The following is a 27,089-nucleotide window of genomic DNA, read 5'->3' on the forward strand; positions in this document are numbered from 1 at the left end:
TTTCTTCTTTCCGGATTTTTGCAGTTCTCCCGGGCGTGTCTTTCTCCTCCCTGGCACGCAGCGCATCCAATCAGCGTGCTCCGCTCTTAGCCAGGGAGAAGAAGCTCCAGTTCTCGCGAGATTCTCGCCGCTCAGAATGGATAAAATCGCTCCAGTTCTCGCGAATCTCGCGAGAACTGGAGCTTCATCACCCTGGCTAAGAGCAGAGCGCGCTGATTGGATGCGCTCCATGCCAGGGAGAAGAAAGATACGCCCAGGAGAACTTTTGCAGGCCTGCCCAATTGAGCCGAATGGCTCATTAGCATAGAAGGCGGGAAATATTGTGGGGGGCACCGCAGACAAACAGGGACACAGAGTGCAAAATGAACAACTGAATAAGCACCACCGGGGGCCGGCAAGTAAGGGTATATCTTTAGTTTAACTTGCATTTTCAGGTGAAAGGTACTCTTTAAACATTACAGACCGCTTACATAGCGTTCTGGTATAACTTAAAATGAATAAAATTGTACCTTTGTTGCGTTCTTCTGCGGTTCACCTGCGGCAAAAACTGATTTTTTTACTGATATGTAAATGAGGGCTTGCAAGAGCCCAGGGGCAGCGTTAACTTTTGGAGCCCAGGCTGCTCTGCCTCTTTTGTTACTATCCCAGCCTCTGCCCGCCCTTCTCTTCCATGCATCCTCCTCCTCTCCCAGCGAAACCCCGCACCTGCGCTCTGCCTCGCTTGGCCGAGGCATGCGCATTTTGATGCCCTCCTCTTCTCCTGCGCAACTCTGATCCGCCTCCTTGCAGCTAGGTATGCGCCATTGGCCGGAGCATGCGCAGTAGCTACAGCGATGCTGTGCCCACAGTGGGCATCGTAGTGCACATGCCCCGGCCAAGCGAGGCAGAGCGCAGGAGCGGGATTTCGCTGGGAGAGAAGGACGCAAGTCATGAGAAGGGCGGGCAGAGGCAGATGCAGATGCTGGGGCAGGGATATTAACACAAAAGAGAATGAGCAGCCTGGGCTCCAAAGAAGTAAACGCCGCCCCTGGGCTCCTGCGAGCCCTCATTTACATATGAATAAAAGCCAGTTTTTGCCGCAGGTGAACCGCAGAAGAACGCAACAAAGGTACCATTTGATTCATCTAAAAAGTTATGCCAGAAGGCTATGTAAGCAGTCTATAATGTCAAAATGTGGTGACAGACTCCCTTTAAGCCAGATAGCTGCATTAGTCATGGAAGCTGCTCTGGCAGAAAAACGGATCACATCAGTAAAGGCATCCGCCAGTAAGTCTCCGGCTTTAGAAAAGGTAGGGAGGGAAGATAGTAAATTCTCTCTAGGTCTTTTATCCTAATATGTGACTCCAGCTGATCTAACCAAAGCCTTAAGGACCTGGAGACCCAAGAGGCGGCAATGGCCGGTCTAAGACGCGTTGAAGCAGGCTCCCAAGCACGTCCAAGATAGACGGATCTCCTAAGCAGCCTAAGTCATTAAATGGTAGAGAAGATTTTTGGGCTATTTTAGCCACCGGGGCATCTACCGTGGGGGCCCAGTCCCTGACACCCGCTACCGACTCCTCAAATGGATATTTTCTTTTTACAGAATTAGAAATGAAAAATTTTCTATCAGGATTTTTTCATTCTTTTCTGATAAGGGCTTCCATATTTTTATTAACGGGGAAAACTGCATTTTAGGGCAGAGACCCTCAAAAACCTGGTCAGCAATAGGTTGTTTTACATCCTCTAATTGCATGGTGGTTTTAACGGCTTTAAGTAAAAGCTCAGTATCTTCTGGTGGAAAAAGAGCCCTCCCCGCTGAATCCTCATCCGTAGAGAAGAAATCATCTGATGAGGCCTGGCCGGATTCTCTATCCTCGTCCTCCCCAGAAAAATCCAAATCAGAGTCCTTATTATAGGTAGACCTTTCTGGAGATCTTGGGCGACTCCGAGTGATTTAGTAGAAGATTTAAAGGGAACCTGTCACCGGAATTTTGTGTATAGAGCTGAGGACAAGCACACAGAGCTATGGGGACTGGGTATTGCAATTAACTTCTGACCGTACCAAGGCCTTAATATTTCTGGATAAGCTGTGAGACTCCTCCATAACCAACTTAACTATACATGCTTGACATAGGCTGGCTGCCTTCTCCTGCTGCCAACTTATAAAATGCGCCTCGGCTCCTTTTAACCATAGGCTCAAAAACACCTAATCCAAAGAATGAGGATACCCACACCTTTTCCGGCCCGGTGCCCAGAAATACATCATTGAGCCGGAAGGGGCCGTCCCGTCACGCATGTGCAGAATGCCAGAGAAGTGCGCGATGCCATCTTAGAAGCAGGACACCAGGCACCCCACTGCAATGGACCGGGAGCCGCCTGAACACGGCCACAGCGGCTCCCTAATGTTGCTTGGGAGGAGGCAGGAGGATGAGCAGGTTCAGGCAGCGGCTCCCCCAGGAGACTGAAGCCGCCAGGGATAGGTCCCTTTTCGGTGCAATAGATCCGGACCTTCCCAGCCTCCCGAGGTGAGAACCAAGCAACGGTAGGAGCCAGAGCTCCTCAGGTACCTCCTATCCGGAGAAGTAAAAATTAATTAATTATACCACCTCTACAAGTATGTGTACGTGGTATGTAATTACACCCAAATATAGCAGAAAAATATTGTAAACTGGGATTCAATAAAACGTAACCTTTACTAGGTCATTTAAAATAGTATATCACACTGGGTGAGAGACGACATTGACAACAACAACAACAACAACAATCTCCTCCACTGTATCAATTCATATATTATTAAAATGAAATGAGAAAAGGGTGGATCTCACCTCGTCTGGGCGGGGTCCACGACCATGGAGGATGGTCCTGGCAGTGGTGTTACCTTGGACCGGTGTGACCAGGTGCTGATGTGGTAATTGGCACGGTATTGGACCGGTGTGAGCAGGTGCTGATGTGGTAATTGGCACGGTATTAGCTCCTGAAACACCCTATTATGGATTTCCTGCCTGTCTAGGGGCCAAGGGGCTGTTCTTATAGCCTGCCTACCACAATGCAGCACCCGCCCCGACAGGGGCGACCCCACACCGAACCTTTCCCTCAGTATGGGTCTAAAGTTCTATCAAGCCCTAACTACAGCGCCCTACATGCCATGTTTCTGTCTTTTCCAGACATCATCAGGGGACTTCACATATATATTCCAGGGCAACTACAAATAGAAATTACAAACAAACACTAAATATAGGTCACAGATATCTGAGCACCGCATGTATAGTGGCTTATCAGCAGCCTCAGTTTACTTACTGGAGATCAAGGCGATTTTGGCCTCGTATCCTCGGACAAGATGATGGGTAACTCTTATCCTTACTGTTACAGGGGAAGTGTCCCATGTCAGTCCATGTCTCACCACAAATAACAGTGATTTGGGTGAGCATTGAGTGGTTCTTAGCTGCCTCCTAATATACCCCTACTCCCAGTATGTGTACGCCCCCCATGATTATTGGCCTCACCTGTCCGAATTTCTTAGGAAGCTTGTTATTCCATGTGGAACGCACGCCGCTCGCGTGCGTTCCACCGGGCCGGAAGTCAATGTCACGTGATGCAGGCTGAACCGGAAGTGAGGTCAGGGCCTGAGTCAGAGCATTGCCAGTTGCATAGCAACCTCTGGGCTCGTGACACTCGGCCCCGTTTCAAGGCAAATGATAACTTGCCTGCTCTTTGTATATATGCACAATCGCATTGCGGATTTAACCACTTGCCATCTGGGCCATTTGCCCCCTTCCTGACCAGGCCTAATTTTGCAAAACTGACATATCTCACTTTATGTGGTAATAACTTTGGAACGCCTTTATTTATCCATCCAAGTCATTCAGAGATTGTTTTCTCGTGACACATTGTACTTCATGATAGTCATAAATTTTAGTCAAAATATTTCTCCTTTATTTATGAAAAAATCCCAAATTTACCCAAAAATTAGAAAAATTCGCAATTTTCTAAATTTCAATTTCTCTGCTTTTAAAACAAAAAGTGATACCTCATAAAATATTTATTACTTAACATTACCCATATGTCTACTTTATGTTGGCATCATTTTGGAAATGCCATTTTATTTTTTTAGGATGTTAGAAGGCTTAGAAGTTTAGAAGCAATTCTTCTAATTTTTAAGAAAATTGCCAAAACCCACTTTTTAAGGACCAGTTCAGGTCTGAAGTCACTTTGTGGGGCCTACATAGTGGATACCCCCATAAATGACCTCATTGTAGAAACTACACCCCTCAAGGTATTCAAAACAGATTTTTACAAACTTTGTTAACCCTTTAGGCGTTCCACAAGAATTAAAGGAAAATGGAGATCAAATTTTTCAATTTCACTTTTTTGGCAGATTTTCCATTTTAATCAAATTTTTTCTTTAACACATCGATGGTTAACAGCCAAACAAAACTCAATATTTATTACCCAGATTCTGCGGTTTACAGAAACACCCCACATGTGGTCATAAACTGCTGTATGGGCACACGGCAGGGCGTAGAAGAAAATGAACTCCACATGGTTTTTAGATGCCATGTCCCATTTGAAGCCCCCTGATGGACCCTTACAGTAGAAACTCCCAAGAAGTTACCCCATTTTGGAAACTAGGGGATAAGATGCTAGTTTTATTAGTACTATTTTTGGGTACATATGATTTTTTGATCATTCATCATAACACTTTATGGGGCAAGGTGACCAAAAAATTGGTTGTTTTAGCACAGTTTCTATTTATTTATTTTTACAGCGTTCACCTGAGGGGGTTCAGTCAAGTGACATTTTTATAGAGCAGATTGTTACGGACGTGGCGATACCTAATATGTATACTTTTTCTGATTTATTAAAGTTTTACACAATAATAGCATTTTTGAAACCAAAAAAAGTGATGTTTTAGTGTCTCCATGTTCTAAGAGCTATAGTTTTTTTATTTTTTGAGAGATTTTCTTATGTAGGGGCTCATTTTTTGCAGGATGAGGTGAAGGTTTTATTGGTACCATTTTGTAGGACATACGCGTTTTTGATCACTTGGTGTTGCACCTTTTGTGATGTAAGGTGACAAAAATTGCTTGTTTTGACACGGTTTTATTTTTATTTTTTTTTACAGTGTTCACCCGAGGGGTTAGGTCATGTGATATTTTTATAGAGCTGGTTTTTACGGACGCGGCAATACCAAATATGTCTATTTTATTTTATAATTTTTTTTTATTCCTTACTTGGGGACTTTTTTTTTTACATGTGAAACTTTATTTTATTTTATTTTTTCAACCCTTTATTTATTTATTTTTTTATTTTACACTTTTCATCCCCCATAAGGTCATACAAGACCTCTGGGGGACATTTACTTCACTTTTTCTTTTTTTTTCACTGTTGATTTCTCCTGTAACTGGGGCTGACATAGTAGCCCCAGTTACAGGAGAAATGCACCCCCCCAGAGAGGCTGTACAGCGAAATACTGCGCTGTACAGCCTCAGAGCAGGGCTGATAGAGGTCTGTGAAAGACCTCACACAGCTCCTGCACTCTCCGGTCCCGGTGGTCACATGACCGCCGGGCTGGAACAGGAAGCGCATAGCGCTTCCTGCTCTGCATACACAGCGCTCGGTGAGCCCTGTGTATGCAGCGATCCAGAAGGCAGGGACACCTGGGAACTGTCCCTGCCTTCTCTCTGGGTTGCCCTGCAGTCACTGACAGCAGGCAACCCGATCAGAAGCTGCACGATTAGCGTGCAGCTGCGATCTCTGAAAGGACGTTTTAAAACGTCCATTAGGAGATAGAGATCCACCTCCCGGACGTTTATAGTCTATGGGCGGACGGGAGGTGGTTAAATTGGCAGGACAGCCACACACAGACCGCACTACTCCAAATGCCGGCCAGTAACTGGGCCAGGGAGCCTGGACCATGTCAGCTGGAGTGCATGCTTTGGGATATTACAATTCCACCATCAGATCCCATGCGCTCATCATTTGGATGAGACGACATCTGGCCCAAGGGGGACTAAATCAGGTGACCGCATTATATTAACAAATTGCCGCTATGAGTTTTCCGACCATGTCCACCATCACGTCCCATGCGCCCAATTTATGGCCACCTACGATACAAGGGGGGACCTGGCTCGGATCACATCCATCCTAATTCACCTTTTTTTGCGACTCAGGTCACAGAAAGCAGCAATAATTCTGTTGTTCATTTTAGGCTACTTTCACACTAGCGTTCATAGGTCCGTTCATGAGCTCCGTTTGAAGGAGCTCACGAGCGGACCCTAACGCCTCCGTCCAGCCCTGATGCAGTCTGAATGGAGCGGATCCGCTCAGACTGCATCAGTCTGGCGGCGTTCAGCCTCCGCTCCGCTCGCCTCCGCACGGACAGGCGGACAGCTGAACGCTGCTTGCAGCGTTCAGCTGTCCGCCTGGCCGTGCGGCTCCGTCCAGACTTACAATGTAAGTCAATGGGAACGGATCCGCTTGAAGATGTCACCATATGGCTCAATCTTCAAGCGGATCCGTCCCCCATTGACTTTACATTGAAAGTCTGAACGGATCCGCTCAGGCTACTTTCACACTTAGAATTTTTTCTAAGTTATTAATGCAGACGGATCCGTACTGAACGGAGCCTCCGTCTGCATTAATATGATCGGATCCGTTCAGAACGGATCCGATCGAACGCTAGTGTGAAAGTAGCCTAAACCGGATGGATGGACCGTTTTAAGATAGAAGATCCATTTGGCTTCACATTGCAGGATGCTCTTATCAAAATCACTCCGTCTTATTCCTGGCTTGATTTTTTCAATTCCAGAAAAGGAAAGACAGTCCAATCTGCCTTCATGTTCGGTGTTCACATGTCGTGCCACCGATGTGTCTCTGTCATTCCTTATGTCGCTCAAATGCTCTCATATTCTTCTCCTCAGCTCCCTACCAGTCTTCCCGACATATTCCTTTCCACATTCACATGTGATTTTGTAGACCAAACCCATGCTTCTGCAGTTAATAAAGTCCGTAACTGTATAGACTTTGTCTGTATTGTTGCTCCTAAATGACTTTGCTTTGGCCATAAAGGAGGACAGGAGGTCCTAGTCGTATGAGTGCAGTCATGGGTAGGGGAAAAGGTGTGTAAAGACGAGAAGTGAGAAATGCCATTTGCTGAAGTGAGACAACCCCCTTTAACATTTCCAGCTTATTCCCCTCTCCTCACTGATAGAATATGCACACTCGGCCAAGTTCAGTGTGCATGCATATTGGCAATGGGAGGAATAGCTGTTGGCCATACGCTCATTTGTCAGACAGCTACCTAACCTGTATGACCACTTTTATCCAGAAGCCATTATGCAGTACATTTGCACGATTACTCACAAGTCCTCAGGGTGGTTGCACATGGAATTTGTAGGGTCTCCTCTTTCTGTATATAAAGAAAAACAGGGAAAGAAAAAAAGAAGAAATCATCATCACAGAATAAAAAGTGGAATCTAAGCCTTATTACTATCAGGAAATGGTTCTACTCTCATAAAACCACCACTTCTCCAGTACCTCAAAGAAACTTTGTTGGAGCAGGTACAGCATCATACAATTCTTACCAAGTACTATATTCTGGCTGAAGATAGTTTTTCTGCTGGATGTTCCCGGAATGCCTGCTGATCCCATTAACTATTATCTGGTTGCTACCCAACCATCATGCCGGGTATCGGCCAGAAAAAAAAAGTGCTGCATGCAATGCTTTTTGTCCGGCCGATTCCCGCCATTCTATGCTGGAACAGAAGGCTGTACCGCAAATGAAGAGGCTTTAGACATGTAGACTGTTTAGTCAAGCATCAGGTTAAGATCAGTTTGCCGCCTCTATTGTAAAAGTAACAGGTCTTGCTCAAGAAACCTTGAAGGCTAAAAAGTGATGCAGTTGGGCCTACTGCATTGGTAAAATGGGTGTTCAGTCCGAATGTCCTATTTATGAATTCCTGCACCACTATTTTGACACTTCTAAAATAGAACCCCATTTACTTGCATCAAACTAGGCAGAAAAAAACTTAAAAGGGGTTGTCCCATGAAAAACATTCTAGAGGTTTTCAAGCCAGCACCTGGATCTGAATACTTTTGTAATTACATGTAACTAAACATTTAGCATAGCCACTGAGTTATTCAATAAAATGTATCTGTATAGCGCCACCTGCAGTTTGTTTTTTATTATTTCGTTGTCCTGCTCACTGAGAAGGCCGCACATGCTCAGTTTCATCCTTCAGCTGCCTCCTGAGGTGTGATAGGGAGAGCATGGACACGCCCCCTGAGCTGGGATAGGGAGAGCTGGACACGCCCCCTGAGCTGCAGCAGAAAAGAAACGCCCCTGAGCTGTCAGATTGATATAAATCTAGCAGAGCATTGAATGGGGAGATCTCTGGATCCATGTGAGGTACAGGGCTGGTTCTAGCTTGGTTAGAAAGACTGTGATGTACTATACGAATTCTGATTTTCATTCATTTCTGATTCAAAATTTATACCCAATCCAGCGGCATACAATTACCTATTAGTGACTTTGCCCTAGTTCACGATTTCCATCTATTCTGATAAATTGCCTTCTGCGACTGCCGATTCCATAATCTTCTCTCATATTGCCAAGTATTTACTCTGTATTTAATTTACCCAATCTTAGGGACCAGATAGAGCATGACAATGAGGAACCTTTACGTGTTTCTAAAATATGCATGACTACCCATCTCCCCTCTCATGGCAGGCTATATATTCTCAAATTTAAGAGGATCACCTGCAGTGAAGGGAGTACCTCCCATCCCCCAATCCAAAGCACGTGTAGCAAGCCTGCAGGCAGGCCACACTCTTTACACCATAATGATGTACTCCAGGGGGAAATTGTATTCATCTTAAAGGGGTTATCCCATTACTAATGTAAAAAATGAAAATCAGACATCATACAGTACACAGCATACACAGATTTTATTGAGTACCTCAGTGGCGATGCAAAATTTTTAATTACATGCAATTAGGCCTCTTACAGACGGGCGTTGCGGGAACATCCACGATTTTTCCGCGCGAGTGCAAAACATAGTCATTCGTTTTGCACGCACGTGAGAAAATTCACAGAAGTTCGGGCTTGGGATCAGTGTTCTGAAGATTGTATTATTTTCCCTTATAACATGGTTAAAAGGGAAAATAATAGCATTCTGACTACAGAATGTACAGGGAGTGCAGAATTATTAGGCAAGTTGTATTTTTGAGGATTAATTTTATTATTGAACAACAACCATGTTCTCAATGAACCCAAAAAACTCATTAATATCAAAGCTGAATATTTTTGGAAGTAGTTTTTAGTTTGTTTTTAGTTTTAGCTATTTTAGGGGGATATCTGTGTGTGCAGGTGACTATTACTGTGCATAATTACTAGGCAACTTAACAAAAAACTAATATATACCCATTTCAATTATTTATTTTTACCAGTGAAACCAATATAACATCTCAACATTCACAAATATACATTTCTGACATTCAAAAACAAATCAGTGACCAATATAGCCACCTTTCTTTGCAAGGACACTCAAAAGCCTGCCATCCATGGATTCTGTCAGTGTTTTGATCTGTTCACCATCAACATTGCGTGCAGCAGCAACCACAGCCTCCCAGACACTGTTCAGAGAGGTGTACCGTTTTCCCTCCTTGTAAATCTCACATTTGATGATGGACCACAGGTTCTCAATGGGGTTCAGATCAGGTGAACAAGGAGGCCATGTCATTAGATTTTCTTCTTTTATACCCTTTCTTGCCAGCCACGCTGTGGAGTACTTGGACGCGTGTGATGGAGCATTGTCCTGCATGAAAATCATGTTTTTCTTGAAGGATGCAGACTTCTTCTTGTACCACTGCTTGAAGAAGGTGTCTTCCAGAAACTGGCAGTAGGACTGGTAGTTGAGCTTGACTCCATCCTCAACCCGAAAAGGCCCCACAAGCTCATCTTTGATGATACCAGCCCAAACCAGTACTCCACCTCCACCTTGCTGGCTTCTGAGTCGGACTGGAGCTCTCTGCCCTTTACCAATCCAGCCACGGGCCCATCCATCTGGCCCATCAAGACTCACTCTCATTTCATCAGTCCATAAAACCTTAGAAAAATCAGTCTTGAGATATTTCTTGGCCCAGTCTTGACGTTTCAGCTTGTGTGTCTTGTTCAGTGGTGGTCGTCTTTCAGCCTTTCTTACCTTGGCCATGTCTCTGAGTATTGCACACCTTGTGCTTTTGGGCACTCCAGTGATGTTGCAGCTCTGAAATATGGCCAAACTGGTGGCAAGTGGCATCTTGGCAGCTGCACGCTTGACTTTTCTCAGTTCATGGGCAGTTATTTTGCGCCTTGGTTTTTCCACACGCTTCTTGCGACCCTGTTGACTATTTTGAATGAAACGCTTGATTGTTCGATGATCACGCTTCAGAAGCTTTGCAATTTTAAGAGTGCTGCATCCCTCTGCAAGATATCTCACTATTTTTGACTTTTCTGAGCCTGTCAAGTCCTTCTTTTGACCCATTTTGCCAAAGGAAAGGAAGTTGCCTAATAATTATGCACACCTGATATAGGGTGTTGATGTCATTAGACCACACACCACCTAATATGCTTAATTGGTAGTAGGCTTTCGAGCCTATACAGCTTGGAGTAAGACAACATGCATAAAGAGGATGATGTGGTCAAAATACTCATTTGCCTAATAATTCTGCACTCCCTGTATAGTAAAATAGGGCTGGATGGGTTTAAAAGAAAAATAATTTAACTCGCCTTAGTCCACTTGATCGCGCTGCCCGGCATCTCTTCTGTCTCCTTTGCTGAACAGGACCTGTGGTGACGTCACTCCGGTCATCACATGATCCATCACCATGGTAAAAGATCATGTGATGGAACATGTGATGACCGGAGTGACGTCACCACAGGTCCTGTTCAGCAAAGGAGACAGACGAGATGCCGGGCAGCGCGATCAAGTGGACTAAGGCGAGTTAAATATTTTTTATTTTTATTTTTTTTAACCCCTCCAGCGCTATTTTACTATGCATTCTATAATCAGATTGCTATTATATTCCCTTATAACCATGTTATAAGGGAAAATAATAATAATGATCGGGTCTCCATCCCGATCGTCTCCTAGCAACCGTGTGTGAAAAAAAAAAAAAAGGCCCGTGTGAAAGGAATACTCGCCCGTGTGAAAGGGGCCTTACAAAAGTATTCAGAGCCAGGTGCTGGTTTGAAAACTGTAGAATATTTTTCGTGGGACACCCCTTTAAGTGGACACATACATAAAGCACATATGTATTTTCTTGACCACTATTTAGACAGCAGGTATAGTACATGGCCTGGTCCCATTCACATTTACTGAATTCTTGTTTAATAACCTTTTTCCAATCTCACATGTAACAATTAACTGGCAGTACCCCAGCTGTAGCTCCCTATATATCCCCCTAGTTAGTCCTGAACAAAATGTACAATTTTAGAGGGGTGGGGGTGGGGGGTACCATACCTCTTTATGCTACTAATAAGGTCATACTGAGCAATAATACTTTTTAACTCAAGAAAGGGTACTTGAAAATGTATAGACTATGCGTTATTAACTAAAAGCACCTTCCACTAGAAGAGCACTCATATGTGTGAATGACCGCTTCACTTTAAATGTTTGCTAGATACAGAGTGCAAAAAGAGATTACAGATAAAAGGTGTAGAAGTCTTACCCTTTGGCATTTTAACTGGCGACACAAAGTTCTGCAATCCAACTTCATCGCCACTGAGATCGGACAAGTTCAAGCAACGTTTAGGTGTTTCACTGCACAAATAAGCATAGTCACAAAGTTAGGGCCACAGTTTGCAGATCTGTTCACACTTCTATTAGTTAGTTTCCATAAAACTGCAGTCCAAAGCAGCAGCATAGGAGGAGGTTGAGCACGTGCTTAACCAGAGTTCCAGAGACGGCCAAATACAGTGTATGGTTATCTCCGGAACTCCTATAGAGATTGACTGGATTGAGCAGCAGTTTGCATACCTGACCTGCCAATCCTTTTATTTCAAGGGAGTACGAAGGGTATGGGACGTCCGTTCTTGATATCTAATAGCTATCACCTATCCTGTGGACAGTGGAAAACTTAGAGGACTTTCATGGTTTTGTATTAATTGAGATAATACCTTTACTTAGTTGGGGGTACCCCCCGCTGATGCTGCGACCCTGCCTGATTTTTTTAAATACCACTCCTGCACCCCGCTGTGCCCCCCTGTACTTTCCGCGCTCAGTATGCTAATACTGAGTATCGGTACAGGGAGGAGGAGACGCCAGGGTTTCTCAATGGCAGTCTCCTTCTCCCTCACAGCAGAGAGCATCACAGCCAGAGAGAAAAAAGAAATCTCACCTTCTCCCTGGCTGTGGACGTTCTCCGCTTTGATTGGATTGCGGCATAGCATACTGAGAGCGAAAACTGCAGGGAGGGGGGGAGGGGGTTGCGCAGGAGCGATATTGTAAAAAAAAATATCAGGCAGGGTGGCAGCATAGGCAGGGTGTCCCCTCCCTCAAGTAAAGGTAATTAATATTAATACAAAACCATGAAAGGTCCTCTTTAAAAGGATAACAGTCACGTTTTCATAAAAAATAAAATCGATTTTTGCATATGTTGCTGCAGCAGCATTATGCATAAAGCAATCTTTAGTTTCTTCACATACCACTGTTTTCCTTGAGTTTTTCCCTTAGTTATGGCTGTTTAAACATTTACAATATGAGGACCTTCTCAAGATAGCTCCTCTGCCAAAACAGTTTTCCCTAGCTTCACATACTCCCTGCCGGCCAATCAGATTGGATTACTGAGAGGCACGCCTCCTCACTCAAGGACCGCCCTTCTGTCTTCTGTTTACACTAAAGGGAAAACAGACAAGTCCTAGCAACGGTCTTTTAAGGGAGCAGTGGAAAGGGACATTAATGAAATCTGTTATTATAAGGTAATTACAGATCTTTTAGAAATCATTGACAGACTAACTCAGGTATACATGCCTAGCACTAATAAACTAGCAAATAAAAAAATATGACAGTTACCCTTTAACAACTGAATACCCCTTTAATTCAGAAAACGAAGGCCACTAGTACACACAAATATAGGGTATGTGATGGTTAGACACGCTGTTGCAGTTCACACTGTCTATAAAATAAAAAAGGATCTGATGTAACAGAACCCCTTTAAAGGAGTATTCCCATTTTGGACATGGGGGGCATATTGCAAGGATGTGCCCCCACCTCTTGTTCGGCTATTTTCGTAAGCCCTATAGAAGTGAATGGAGTGGTGGCCACGCTTGTGCGGTGCGTTTCACAATCATTTCAATGGGATTTCCGGATAAAGCAGAGCGCGACGTTCACCTATTTTTGGCAATCCCATAGAAGTGAATAGCTGTCGGCCGCACATGCGCGGTGCATCCTCCTGCACTTTGTGGGCTCCGTGCTAATGACAGGTGTAGGTCCCACCTCTGGAACTCGCACTTATCAGGCATTGAGGGCATATGCTAGCAATATGCCCTCCAATATACAAAATAGTAATACCCCTTTAAGGCTACATTTACACAAACATATCTGTTTGGCGGTTGCAATATACAGATACGTGCTATGTGCTCCCATACTTTCCACGGGCCCTATTGTCACAATGTCTATTCCTGTCCACAAAATGGACAAGAATAGGACATGTTCTATAAATTGCGACATGGCCGCACAGATCCGGACAGCACACGGATGACATCTGTGTGCTGGCCACATTTTTTGGTGGCCCCATACAGATGAATGTGTGGAAAGGAGTTAAAAGGGTTGTCACAACATCAGCTGTGTGCGACCGCAAGTTTTTCTTACAGCAAACTAAAATTGTATAACACAAGAAAAAGTAGGTCTAGATGCACGTCTAAAATACCTACCCACTGAGTGTACTCAGGGTACTGAAGCCCACAGCAAGGTCGGTGATTGGTGTTAATGGCTGCTCTGGAGAGAACATAGAAGTATCTTTGTCTCTTAGTAGATTTAAAATCATTCGACAGCTTGTACGGAAATGAAGACCAGAAGAGGACTTTATGCCATCCGATGTTATGGAGTGATTGTCCGCCATGGCTGCACACGTCAACTCTTAAAGAACCTGGCGGGCTGGAGCTCTACGAAACAGGAATATATGAACAGATATGTAACATGTCTACACAATCACCTCCATTTACAAGAATATATTGAGCTCCTAGTCGCATCATTGTAGTGTACCCTGAAACACATATGAAGTGGATTTTTAATTTTTTTTCACTGGACCAGAGTGCTGTCACTTTGCATTTGCTTCCTTGGTTGTCCATCAGATTTCTGATGGCCCGACTTGTACCTAGGGAGCTGACCAGGTTCAGCTCACGGTTTCTCCACAACTTCTCCACTCTGTTCTCCCAAGTAAACTTACCACAGAAGAAAAGCACTATTGAAATATGTAAATGTGTGTTTGGGGAGATGGGGGATGTCGGGGGTTTGAGTGCCGTTGTAAAGTGAGAGCCAAGGACCCCAATAATTTTAGGATCTGAATAAACTGGCATTTTTTTTTTTTTTTTTTAACTGATGACCTATTCTCTGGATAAGGCCCCATGCACACGGCCGTGTTTCACAGCCGTGTGCGGGCCGTGGAACCGCGGCCTGGATCCCTCCTGAGAGCAGGAGCGCACGGCGTCACTGGTTGCTATGACGCCGTGCGCTCCCTGCTGCCGGCACAGTACAGTAATACACTGGTATGATCTATACCAGTGTATTACTATTACTGTGCCGGCAATACCAGTGTATTACTGTACTGTGCCGGCAGCAGGGAGCGCACGGCGTCATAGCAACCAGTGACGCCGTGCGCTCCTGCTCTCAGGAGGGATCCAGGCCGCGGTTCCATGGCCCGCACACGGCTGTGAAACACGGCCGTGTGCATGGGGCCTTAGTCATCAATATCTGATCAGTGGGGGTCCGACTCCCAGGATCAGCTGTTTGAGAAAGCACCAGCACTTGCAGTAGCACCAAGGCCTTCTCCAGCTTTGCCTAGGCCATTTGACGTCAAATTCGTTGGTCACACGGCCTAGGCACTGCTCAGCCCCATTGAAGTGAATGGAGGTGAGCTGCAGCACTACATTTGAGTGAATAGTTTCCTCATTAAACCAGAGAGCACACGTATGGCATTCATGTTTGGTCCAGAGGTCCATTTAAAAATCTGTTTTTAGCTTTCTGAACACCTTCAACATTATAAGGGATGTTCAACCTCCAAAAGGCAGGGAATGTGTTAAAAAAAAAAAAAAAAACACAAGACATCCTATACTCACCGGTTTGATCCTCCTCCACTATAACACTGCCCTCCCTGCCAATCTTTGTCTACGTGGCTGCAGGGGTGACACACCCATATACCCCACATGACTACTGAAGCCAATCCATAGTCTCAGCGATATATGCCACCAGATTGTAGAGTCCAGCGGTTGCCTGCAGCAGTCAAGTGAATGGGAGAAGGCCCGGCCACTGGTCTTCTGGTGTCTGGAGAACAGCAGCTCATGAAACTAGCTGGTGGGTGGGGGTAATGAGAGTTGGTCCTGCAACAATCAGATATTGGTGACCTATCCTAACAATAGGAGCCATGGAGGTGGAACACACCATGATCCTCCTGCAGTCACTCTTGGCTATAGGAACTCATTAGACGGACTGAACTCACACAAGACATGTGCAGTAAATATATGAGGCTATAAAATAAGGTCCTTTAAAAAAATAAAATATCTTATGCGGCAAAACTCGGCATGCAGTTGTCTCTCAGGCAGATATGTAAATGATTAGACACAGTCTTGCCACAAGAGGGCGTAAACGTGCTTCCCCAGCTACCATAAAAAAAATAAAAAAATAAAAAAAAAAAAAAAAAGCTCTCAGAGGCTACTTTTGGGTAGTGTTACTCTTGGTGAGAGATTACAGACTGCTAGACATGCGTCTATGACATTTTGCCCAGTTGACAAGCTTTGAGAGGGAGCAAATCAGTGGACTAAGAGAAGCAGTATAGCTGTTTTCGATGAACTGCCTGCCATCTAGGCCATTCTTAGCTAGCTGTTAGGTAGCGTTTGGACCAGTGGTTACATGGGGGCACGCACACACACCTGACAAACAGGCTCCAGGCGGCCCAGACAGACCACTCGTAGAAAGGATCATTTTATGCACTGACAAGCAAAAGCAGCTTCCAGTTTAATTCTCAAACACCCTGGTCTCCGCCAGGACCATTCCAAGGAACTTAGCAGAAGGAAATTTGGTGCCACACTCGCCCATCATGTGTCCTGCCATGGACAGCCATCAAAGTCTTCATTTACAGTGGTGAAGGACAAACCTGGACTGCTCCGGACTGGTACCGTATCTTCTTTATTGACTATAGTCCAGGTTCTGATGGGGATCCCACAACAGTCAGGTTAGTGTACAGAGGTCTCGTGGTGAACACTTCAATCCTGCCTTTGCTGTGGAGCAACACACTGCCCCATCTGCTGGTGTGATGATCTGGAGAGCCAGGCAGTCTGTCACCTCTAGTAGTGATATGTGCAGGACATCCTGCAGCCACATGTTACCACTCGTGGCAGGGCTTCTACCTGGCATTTTCGGCAGAATAATGCTCTCCCACACACAGCAATCCCAGAATTTATGTCCCAAGCCGAGACGCCAGCTTCAGCAACCTATGAGTGAGCAGGATATACAGGCCCAGCGGCACCATTTGTGGGCAAATGTGCCACAGGATACCATACAGAACCTGTACGCCACCATGCCCAACCATATCAGCTTGTATCCAGGGCAGGAGCAGCTCAACAGAGTACTAGAGCCTCCTTTCAATTGTGCATTTTTTTGTGAATTTTACTCAACTTTAAAATGAAAGGGGTTGTCTGCTTTCTTTATTGTGGTAAGGTGACGGTAAAGTGCGGGAAGGCGTGTATATTTCATCCAGAGTCCTCAGATGGGTGAGGTAAATGAAATCCAGAAAAGCTGCAGTGGTTTCAGAAAAGTTGCCGTCCCTGCACAGGTCACCACTGAGGCCATTGGTTGAAAGTAATGTTGCACATGTACATGACACTTCAGTCCGGCAGGCGGCAGAAATGGCGAAGGCAGGGGCTCAGCACTAGACTCCAAATACTTTGAACTTTTATACCATGTCTGGTCCTGACCATTGGTTCCCAGTGCGGGGAAACCCTTTTTAAACAGTACCTACCACCAGTCTCGACATGTTTTAGTAACTACTTCCGTTTAACAATTCTGGAACATCTGTTCTTACGACTCCGTGTTGTTCCATTCCTGTATTATTCCTGCTAGAAGTTTACAAATAAATTGCCAGCAGTCTGCAGTAAAGGCATTGCTGGGTGTTAGCAGTAGTGGGCGTGTCTGACTCTATCCAATCAGTGCTGCTATGTGCAGGGACACACCCTCAACTGGTAACTCTCATCTGTACCTTTACTGCAAGCTGCTGGCAATTCACTCATTTATTTTATGCAGTTATATATAGTGCTACTATATTCCGCAGCGCTTTACAGACATTAGCATCCAACTGTCCCCAATGGGGCTCACAATCTAGTAGAAATAACAGAGGAATGGCACAAAACAGAGCCAAAAGAACAAATGCTCCAGAACTGTTACTTTTTCCGGGCTCAATACCGGAAAAGAACTGATCAGTTTTGTCCTAATGCATTCTGAATGGAGAGTAATCTGTTCAGGATGCATCAGGATATCTTCAGTTCAGTCTTTTTGACTGTTCAGGACGGAGATAAAACCGCAGCATGCTACGGTTTTATCTCCGGCCCAAAAAACTGAACACTTGCCTGAATGCCAGATCCGGCATTTTGAACATTCCTATGGAAAAAAATTCCGGATTCGTCCTTCCATTTTGCGCAGACTGAAAAAGAAGGTGAAAAATAAATAAATGCCGGATCCGTTTTGCTGGATGACACCGGAAAGACGGATCCGGCAGGCAGTTCCCGCGTCTCATATGGGTCAGATTGAGAACAGGGGTCTGATCTGAGATCTAATGAAAAAATATATATTTTTTTTTCCTCCTCTAAATCCTGGGTGCATATTACAGCCTCAAAAATACGGTAGTTACTGCAACAGACATGTCAGGAGAGGGGACAGGTCCTCTTTAAAGTGATATGCCCATGGGGAGTTTGTTAAGCCACCTGTGTCTGCGGGCAGGCTAACTGGGAATTGGCCTTAAAGGGGTTTTCCCATATCAGACAATGGGAGCATATTGGTAGTATATGCCCCTATAGTCTGATAGGTGCGGGTCCCACCGCTGGGACCTGCACCTACAATGAGAACGGAGCCGAGAAATGAACAGAAGGCGCACTGAGCATGCGCCCTCCATTCATTTCTATGGGGCCGCCGAAAATAGCCAAGCACTGGCTTGGCTATTGCTGTCTGCCCCACAGAAATGAATGGGAACATGGGCCGCGCATGCGCGGTGCGCTCCCATTCAATTCTATAGGAGCAGCGCTTGGTGGCGGAAGGACCCCCTTCTCATTGTAGGTGCAGGTCCCAGCGGTGGGACCCGCACCTATCAGACAAAGGGGGCATATCTTAGAAATATGTCTCCATTGTCTGAGATGGGAATATCCCTTTAAAGGGGTTATCCGAGACTATAAAAAGCTGCCCCATATGCCGAGCCCCTCATAATAAATATACTTACATGGCTCCCCAGGCCGCCGCGTCTCCCTGTGGGCGGATGAAAACATCCGGTGTCAGGGGAAGCAGCGAACGGCAGGCGGTGACTGGGGCGAGCCTCCTTAGCGTCACCTGCGGAAATTTATATCCGTGCATAGGAAGCAGCGGCGGAACACGGGCGGCGCGGGGAGCCAGGTAAGTATATTCAGTGTGAGGGGCCCGACATATGGGGCAGCTTTTTATACTCTTGTATGTTTCAGCTCACCTTTCACCAGGTGCACAAGATTCAGAAACACTTAAAACGAAAACCAGAGACCTTTCCGACCCTACAGGGTCCTTAGTCTACGGCTAAGGACACTATGTTCAGAAACTCGTCGGCAGATGCCTTTTTTCGGGAGATTGAATATGGTGTATGGTGCTTTTAATGGATGTAAATAAAAAAAAAATGTATACTATTTGGAGTGCTGGATCAGTTGCACATGGTTTTCTTCTAAATATATGACATGTCTGATATCTGGCCCTCGCTTCCTCTGCTGATCTTTAGAAGATGGCAGAGATTACTACATCTTTTAGGACAACCTCTCTCTTACATGGGGGGAGGGGCGGTGCCCAGGAGAACCTCACGTAGGCAGCTGGAGAGCAGCAGGACATGGGTGATCACCCACCACAGTTATGGTGATCATCATGCATTCCCCTGGCAGTTAGAGGTGGTGCCCCCAGCAATCAGATCAGCAGCAGGGGTGTCCCTTCCATTCTATACACTGTCCCCTCTATGAAAAACGTACAGATTTAAATGATGATTCTCACATGTAGATGGAAAGCCGCCGTCCTCCTCCGTGCAGGTGACCTCCGTCACCATGGGCAAGCCCGTCAGCACATGCCACCTCAATGACTATCCTCTCCAGGCCCCCTGCCCCTCACCTCGACCCAAGCCCGGAAACCAGAAGTAAATACCATAGAGCGACCAGAAGCAGAGCACTCGGGAAATTGAATTCTTCCGCCCCAAACACTGACCAATCAGGAACCAGCATTAGGGTCATAAGGCTCAAATTGACCAATGAGGTAAAGAAAAGAGGAAAAGGCTCGGACTACAAGGAGGCGTCGCCCGTTTTAAAACAACCTCTTCTCTGATTGGTTATCATTAGAGAAACGCTAGGCCTAGCAGTCTGTGATTGGCTCTCGATTTGCCCGCACGTTGCACGTCGATTCTATGGAGACGGCTCTAATTTATTCCTAAATTATGCATACAAGCTCCGCCCTCGATGACGTCGCGGGACTTTTAAAGCTCGGGGAGAGGAGGGGCTCTGATCAGCTGTTTCTTGAGCCATGCAGCGGTAATGAGTTTGTAGTGATGCGTTATAGGTTGTAGCTGGCGCTGTGGATGGAGGACTTGTGTGTGTTTTTCTATGTGTGTAGGAAGTGCTGGGTAACCTGCTGCTGTAAGAATTCTACTCTGAGGAGATTGTAAGATACGAACCAGGGGGTGAGGTTATTTCACAACTAAATGCAGCCGATCGTGTACTTAAATGTTGTTTTAAGGGGAAAAAAGTTGCTAATAGCAGCCAGAGGAACCTGATTGGTTGCTATGGGTAACTCATTGCTTAATTAGGCTGTGGCTCCACATAGACCTTTTTGGCACTTCTGATTTTTAACTATTGAGTGAGAGTTGTAGTGCACAAGATTGCAGACGATTGAATTCTGGACTTCAGCTGCAGTTCAATGGTCAAAAAGCAATAAAAAGTGCCACAGAGTCTAGGCATAGCCCTGGGCTTAGGGACACCTGCGATACTAGGGAGGCTTGTTCCCATTGATGCCTGTTATTGTCTACAAACCAATTTTTTTATACGTATTTTTCCTTTAAAAAAAAAATCCCAAATTTACCCAAAATTTTGAAAACTCCCAATTTTATAAATTTGAATGTCTCTACTTTTAAGACACAGTAATGCCTCATAAAATAATCAGTTATCATTCCTGTATGTCTACTTTATCATTTTTGTAAATGTAACTTATTTTTATTTATTTTTTTAGGACATTAGAAGGCTTGGGCTACTTTCACACTAGCGGCAGCCTTCTCCGCCGAATCCCTGCTGCCGCATAGCAAACATGTCGAGGTGGCCGGAATAAGACGACATGAAGGCTGCTAGTGTGAAAGTAGCCTTAGAAGTTTAGTAGTGATTTTTCAAATTTCCAGGAAAATTTCCAATTTTTTTAAGCACCAATTCCCATGATTTTGAGGGGTTTACATAATGGAAACCACCCATAAATAACCACATTTTAGTAACTGCACCCATCAAATTATTCAAAATGGATGTTACAGACTTTAACCCTTCAGGTGTTCCACAAAATTAAAGGAAAATGGAGAAATTTAAGTTTAATTTTTTATTTTTTTTGCAATACAGCAAGGGTTAACAGCTAAATAAACACATTACTCTGATTCTGCAGTTTACAGAAATACCCAATATGTGGTGGTAAACTGCTCTATGGGCACGTGGCACTGGTCATAAGGAAAGGAGCACCATATGAATTTTGGAGGCAGATTTTTCTAGAATGGTTTTTAGGTGATATTCTGTATTTGAAGAGACCCTAACGTACCCCTACAGTGGAAACCCTCAAAAATTGACGCCATTTTGGAAACTACAGCCCTCAGAGTATAAGGGGTGTACTGACCACTTTGACCCCCTAAGCGTTTAGGGAATTTGAAAACACTTGGCTGTGAAAATGAAGTTTCATTTTCTCCACGCCTCCACAACGACACTACTTGGAGGTTGGCCCACCTTCTCAGGGACAGGAAACAATAGCAAGATCAGCCAATAAAGGGCCCCCTCGCTCTTACCTCTCCAGTTGTTTCCTGTCCCTCAGAGGGTCGGGAGCGTAGATCAGCAGCTCGCGCGGCCTTCTTGGTAGGTAATCCCGGCTCTGCCAGAGGGCCGTTGCAGGGGGAGGGATCGCGGGACGCAGTAAGACTGTCCCTCCTCATGGTGTAAATCCGGCGGGCGCTGGTCACCCCGGGCTTTACCTCCCGCGTCCTGTGAAGCATGGACCGTCGGATCTGTGGATATCAAGGGGTGTTCCTGGGCCTGGGACCACTCCCACTTGACTCCCCGTGCGCTGTGCTGACATAGAATTCAGATGTCGTGACAGCAGGACGCACGGGGGGGAGGGGCCATGATGTCACCGGACCAGGAAGTAAAAACAGCACGGGCTGCCGGCGTTCCAGGCAGCCATCTGTTTCTGAGCAACATGTCCCTGCAAGCTGTCTCCGAGTCACCCAGAAAGTCCACAGATGCTCCCAGGCCCTCAAGCCTGGTAAGCCTCCTCCCTATATGTTATTGGGGTAAACTTAGAGGACACTTTGGGTGTTTTGTGTTACTACACACACTCAGTGTTATCCTGAATTGTGCCTCCAAATGTCTCAAAAAGGGAACCGTCCCTCAAAAGTGCCATCTGTAAAAAGGTGCTTTCTAGCTCCTATAAGCAGCCTCTGTCAGGAGTGTTGTGACAAATTGGTCTCGGATGAATCCCCTACACTTCTTTAAAGTCTGAGAACCATTATTAAAGAGTAAGTTGGGGCTGCTGTAGAAGCAAAATTGTTTACCGTCCCGTCCAAACCCTCTACGTCAAGTGCCTCTGTTATTGAACAAGACTCGGACGTAGACAAGGGGGAAATCATATCCGACTCAGACTAATCTATTGCTGAGGAAGTCTATAGGAAGCCTCTTTGCTCAATCGAGGAGACAGATTCCTTACTGAAAATATAATGGTCTTACTTTCCTTCAGCAGTTTCTTCTAAAAACTAACTTTTATAATATGTAAATTGGGTATCTACCAGCAAGTAGGGCGTCTACATGCTGGTAGCCGCCACAAAAAACCGCCCCCTCGTCCTGTTGATTGACAGGGCCAGCCGCGATCGCCGGCCGGCCCTGTCAGCATTTCAAAAATCGCGTGCCTGTGTTTATTCGGCGCAGGCGCTCTGAGATGAGGAGGCTCTCCTCCTCAGCACTCCCTCAGTGCGCCTGCGCCGATGACGTCTTCTCTTTCGGTGATGTCATCGGCGCAGGCGCACTGAGGGAGTTCTGAGGAGGCGAGCCTCCTCATCTGAGCGCCTGCGCCGAATGAACACAGGCGCACTATTTTTGAAATGCTGACAGGGCCGGCCAGAGGAGGAGATTGCGGCTGGCCCTGTCAATCAACAGGACGAGGGGGGGCAGTTTTTTGTGACGGCTACCAGCAAGTAGACGCCCTACTTGCTGGTAGACACCTAATTTACATATTATAAAAGTTCATTTTTAGAAGAAACTGCTGAAGGAAAGTTAGGGCTCTTTCACACTTGCGTTGTCCGGATCCGTCGTGTACTCAATTTGCCGGAATTACATGCCGGATCCTGAAAAAAGCAAGTGAACTGAAGGCATTTGAAGACGGATCCGTCTTCAAAATGCGTTCAGTGTTACTATGGCAGCCAGGACGCTATTAAAGTCCTGTTTGCCATGGTAAAGTGTAGTGGGGAGCAGTATACTTACCGTCCGTGCGGCTCCCGGGGCGCTCCAGAATGAAGTCAGAGCGCCCCATGTGCATGGATGACGTGATCCATGCGCGTGGGACGCCCTGACGTAACTCTGAAGCGCCTCGGGAGCCGCACGGACGGTAAGTATACTGCTCCCCACTACACTTTACCATGGCAAACAGGACTTTAGTGTCCTGGCAGCCACGGTAACCATTCAGAAAAAGCTAAACGTCGGATCCGGTAATGCACCGAAACGACGTTTAGCTTAAGGCTGGATCCGGATTAATGCTAAATGCCTTTCAATGGGCAATAATTCCGGATCCGGCCTTGCCGCAAGTGTTCAGGATTTTCGGCCGGAGCAAAAAGCACAGCATGCTGCGGTATTTTCTCCGGCCAAAAAACGTTCTGGTCCGGAACTGAAGACATCCTGATGCATCCTGAACGGATTTCTCTCTATTCAGAATGCATGGGGATAATCCTGATCAGGATTCTTCAGGCATAGAGCACCGACGACGGAACTCTATGCCGGAACAGAACAACGCACGTGTGAAAGAGCCCTAAGACCATTATATTTTCATATATCGCAGTATAAGGAATTTAACTAGTCCCCCCCCCCCCCCCCCCAAAAAAAATGACTTTAGTGGGGTGACAGAAGCCCTTTAAAGCTTTAATTCTTAACGAGTGGAAAAAAACTGACAAAAGACAGTCAGCATAAAAAATATTTGAGAAAATATCCTTTTTCGGAGGACTATTCAGCCACATGGGACAAGAATAAAAAATAAATAAAAAACACGCCACTGCCCTTTGAGGATCTGAGTTTGCTCAAAGATCCAATGGATAAAAAATGCGAAAGTCAATTTCTTTGCTTTTAAAACAGAAAGTGATACCTCATAAAATATTTATTAATTAACATTCCCCATATGTCTACTTTATGTTGGCATCATTTTGGAAATGTCATTTTATTTTTTTAGGACGTTAGCAGGCTTAGAAGTTTAGAAGCAATTCTTCAAATTTTTAAGAAAATTGCCAAAACCCACTTTTTAAGGACCAGTTCAGGTCTGAAGTCACTTTGTGGGGCCTACATAGTGGATACCCTCATGAATGACCCCATTGTAGAAACTACACCCCTCAAGTTACTTAAAACCGATTTTACAAAGGCAAGTCGCGGACTTCTTTTCGCTATCCTCTCTAGACCAGCCCCTAAGAGTGGATGCCTTGTCATTGCCCTGGCCTCAGGAACTTCTTTATGCGTTCCCGCCATTTCCTCTAATACCGAGGGTCATTCCCAAAATCCTGGAAGAGAGTCCTAATTACTCCCTTCTGGCCCAGGAGAACATGGTTTCCAACACTAAAAAACCTAGCAGGAGAAGAATTCTCCTGCCCCAACCAGATCTACTTCTCCAGGGACCAGTGGTGCATCCCGGAGTCAACCAGCTTCGCTTGATAGCTTGGAAACTGAAAGGCGCATCCTGAGAGAAAAAGGACTCTGAGGCAGTAATCTCCACTCTATTGCAGAGTAGGAAACCGGTCATGTCAAAGATCTACTTGAGAGCCTGGGAGTCCTTTTTATGTTTTGGGGACGGCAGATGGAATCCCTCCAAAGAAAGAGGTAACCCTAATCCTGGATTTCCTTCAGGCAGGACTTGATTGTCATACGTGGGGCTTTTTTTTTTTTTGCAAGATGAGATGACTGGTACCATTTTAGGGTACATATGACTTTTTTTATTGCTTGGTATTACACTTTTTGTGAGCGAAGGTGGCCCAAAAATGGCTGTTTTGGCACTTTTTTATATTTTTTACAGCGTTCACCGGATGGGGTGGATCATGTGATATTTTTAGAGCTGGTTGATACGGACGCGGAGATGCCTAATGAGTTTTTTGCTTAATTCTGATGGCATCGGGCTGCCTTCCCAGCCATTGGGTCCCTGTCACAGCAGCATGGGAATGGGCAGGGAGCTCCATCAACACACCCCATGGTCAGCGCTGACTGCGGCATATTGAGCGTTAATGAGCCAGCATCTGTGTTTTTACCAGTGTCGGCGCATACAGCAGGGGTCTGGCTAACGGGAACAGCCGGTCCCCTGCAGATGATCGGGCTGGCGCAGCTCCTGCACCCACCCAAATAGTGCACCGTAGTACTAGGGCACTGTTAGGGAAGTCACTTGTCGCCAGGAACATGGTATTAAACTGGCTGACTTCAGACCTGTCCTAATGTCAGTTGAATCGAAGTCTTTGTCCCTTCTTTCTATGTGCCTCTGTTTTTGTAAAAAACGAACTTATCTTATGCATATGAGCCTATAGGAGCAATGGGGGTGTTGCCCCTACTCGTAGAGGCTCCCTTCTCTGGCCGCACCCTCATGTTGATTGACAGGGCCAGGCACAGTTCACATCATGCCTGGTCAATGATGAGGGTGTGGCCCGAGGGAGAACAGAGCCTTTAGAAGTAGTGGCAACGCCCCCATTACTCCTAGAGGCTCATTTACATCAAATAAAAGTTCATTTTTCACAAAAGCGGAGGCACATAGAAAGAAAGGACACAACTATTTGCTTCAGCTGATATTGGCTCATGTCTAAAGTCAGCCAGTTTAATAACAATGTTTCTGATGACAGAAGCTCTTAAAAGGATTATCCCATGACTAATGTAAAAAATAAAAATCAGACATCATATAGTACATGACAGTCTTTCTAACAAAGCTAGAACCAGCCCTGTACCTCACATGGATCCAGAGATCTCCCCATTCAATGCTCTGCTAGATTGATATCAAGAAGGCAGCTCAAGGGGCGTGTCTTTTTTGCTGCAGCAAGGGTGTGTGTCTCCCCTCTCCCTATCACAGCTCAGGAGGCGTGTCTTTTTTGCTGCAGCAAGGGGGTGTGTCTCCCCTCTCCCTATCGCAGCTCAGGAGGCAGCTGAAGAATGAAACTGAGCATGTGCGGCCATCTCAGGGAGCAGGTCAAAGAAATGAGGAAAAACATACAGCAGGTGGAGCTATACAGATGTGTTTTGCTCAATAACTCAATGCAATTACAAAAGTATTCAGATCCAAGTGCTGGTTTGAAAACTGTACAATATTTTTCTTGGGACAACCCCTTTGACTATGTAATGTTTTGTAGGCTAAATCCTCAGCTGAAAGCGTGTATGCCGCCACTGACCCACAATGAGCCTCAGCTGCACGGGTGTTCAAAGCCTCCTCTTCCTGAACCATGGATGCTGATAGACGGCTTCACTGACATGGAGGACTTTTTGGGTAACAAATAAACATTATTCAGCAATTAACAGGTTTGCTTGTATTTGAAACGACCTTGGTTTAGTTTTTACCACTTAAAAGGTGTAACCCCATATGACACTATAAGGGCGCCTTCACATGCAGCAGATTTTCTGGCAGAAAATTCCATGACTAAGGTGAATGGAACAGAATTTTCTGCAACCATCTGTGTATGAAGGCACCCTAACTGCCTTACATTTAACATAATGTTATATACCCTTTCTTTGTAAACGGCAGGAAATGGATCAGTTGTCCCCATTACCTACTTTAATGGCATATATCAGGGGTGCACAACCTGCCGCCCACTATGACATTCTTTGTGGCCCCCAGTCATCTGTTACCCCAGTATTTGGAACTCCTCTGTCCAGTATTCCAGACAGGAAGAGTTAAATTTGGGTCTATCCAATGCAGTTCATGGGGAATGTAAAACATGTGGCTGTTTTTGTAAGGCTTCGTGCACACAGCAACATTAATATTTTGGTCCCCAAACAGATATGCAAAATACAGATGCCCTGTAGTGTGAATGTTTTAATTTACCAGGTTTAGTTATTTTAGTGCATTGAAGGCAGAGCTTTACTGTTTTGTGCTCCCTGCATTAAGCTGCTCCACAGCACCCCTCTGCTGGGTGATATGGTGGTCTACTACGTGGATGCTACAGCTGTCACTCTGAACAGTGGGGAGGGACTGGAG

General features: G+C 45.5%; 2 protein-coding genes across 4 annotated transcripts in view; one reads left to right on the plus strand and one right to left on the minus strand.

Annotated features, from left to right (window-relative positions):
- The window catches only part of CDC25C (cell division cycle 25C), a 49,763-nt gene extending 30,151 nt beyond the window's left edge, over positions 1-19,612 (minus strand). For 2 of the 3 annotated variants that reach the window (XM_044280628.1, XM_044280626.1), the window contains exons 1-4: positions 19,443-19,612; positions 13,892-14,122; positions 11,689-11,780; positions 7,342-7,387 (exon numbers count right to left, since the gene is read on the minus strand). In XM_044280628.1, the coding sequence (XP_044136563.1) occupies positions 7,342-7,387; positions 11,689-11,780; positions 13,892-14,079 (326 nt within the window). In that variant the 5' untranslated portion in view covers positions 14,080-14,122; positions 19,443-19,612. Of the gene's footprint in view, positions 1-7,341; positions 7,388-11,688; positions 11,781-13,891; positions 14,123-19,420 lie in introns of all 3 variants that reach the window. The other variant, XM_044280627.1, reaches the window with a different exon arrangement.
- LOC122925886 (oocyte-specific histone RNA stem-loop-binding protein 2-like) overlaps positions 19,493-27,089 on the plus strand; it is a 65,138-nt gene continuing 57,541 nt past the window's right edge. The window contains exon 1 of the mRNA XM_044277232.1: positions 19,493-19,581. Within this exon, the coding sequence (XP_044133167.1) occupies positions 19,493-19,581 (89 nt within the window). The remainder of the gene's footprint in view (positions 19,582-27,089) is intronic.

The sequence above is a fragment of the Bufo gargarizans genome, chromosome 2, assembly GCF_014858855.1.
Source record: "Bufo gargarizans isolate SCDJY-AF-19 chromosome 2, ASM1485885v1, whole genome shotgun sequence".
NCBI classification, from domain to species: Eukaryota; Metazoa; Chordata; class Amphibia; order Anura; family Bufonidae; genus Bufo; species Bufo gargarizans.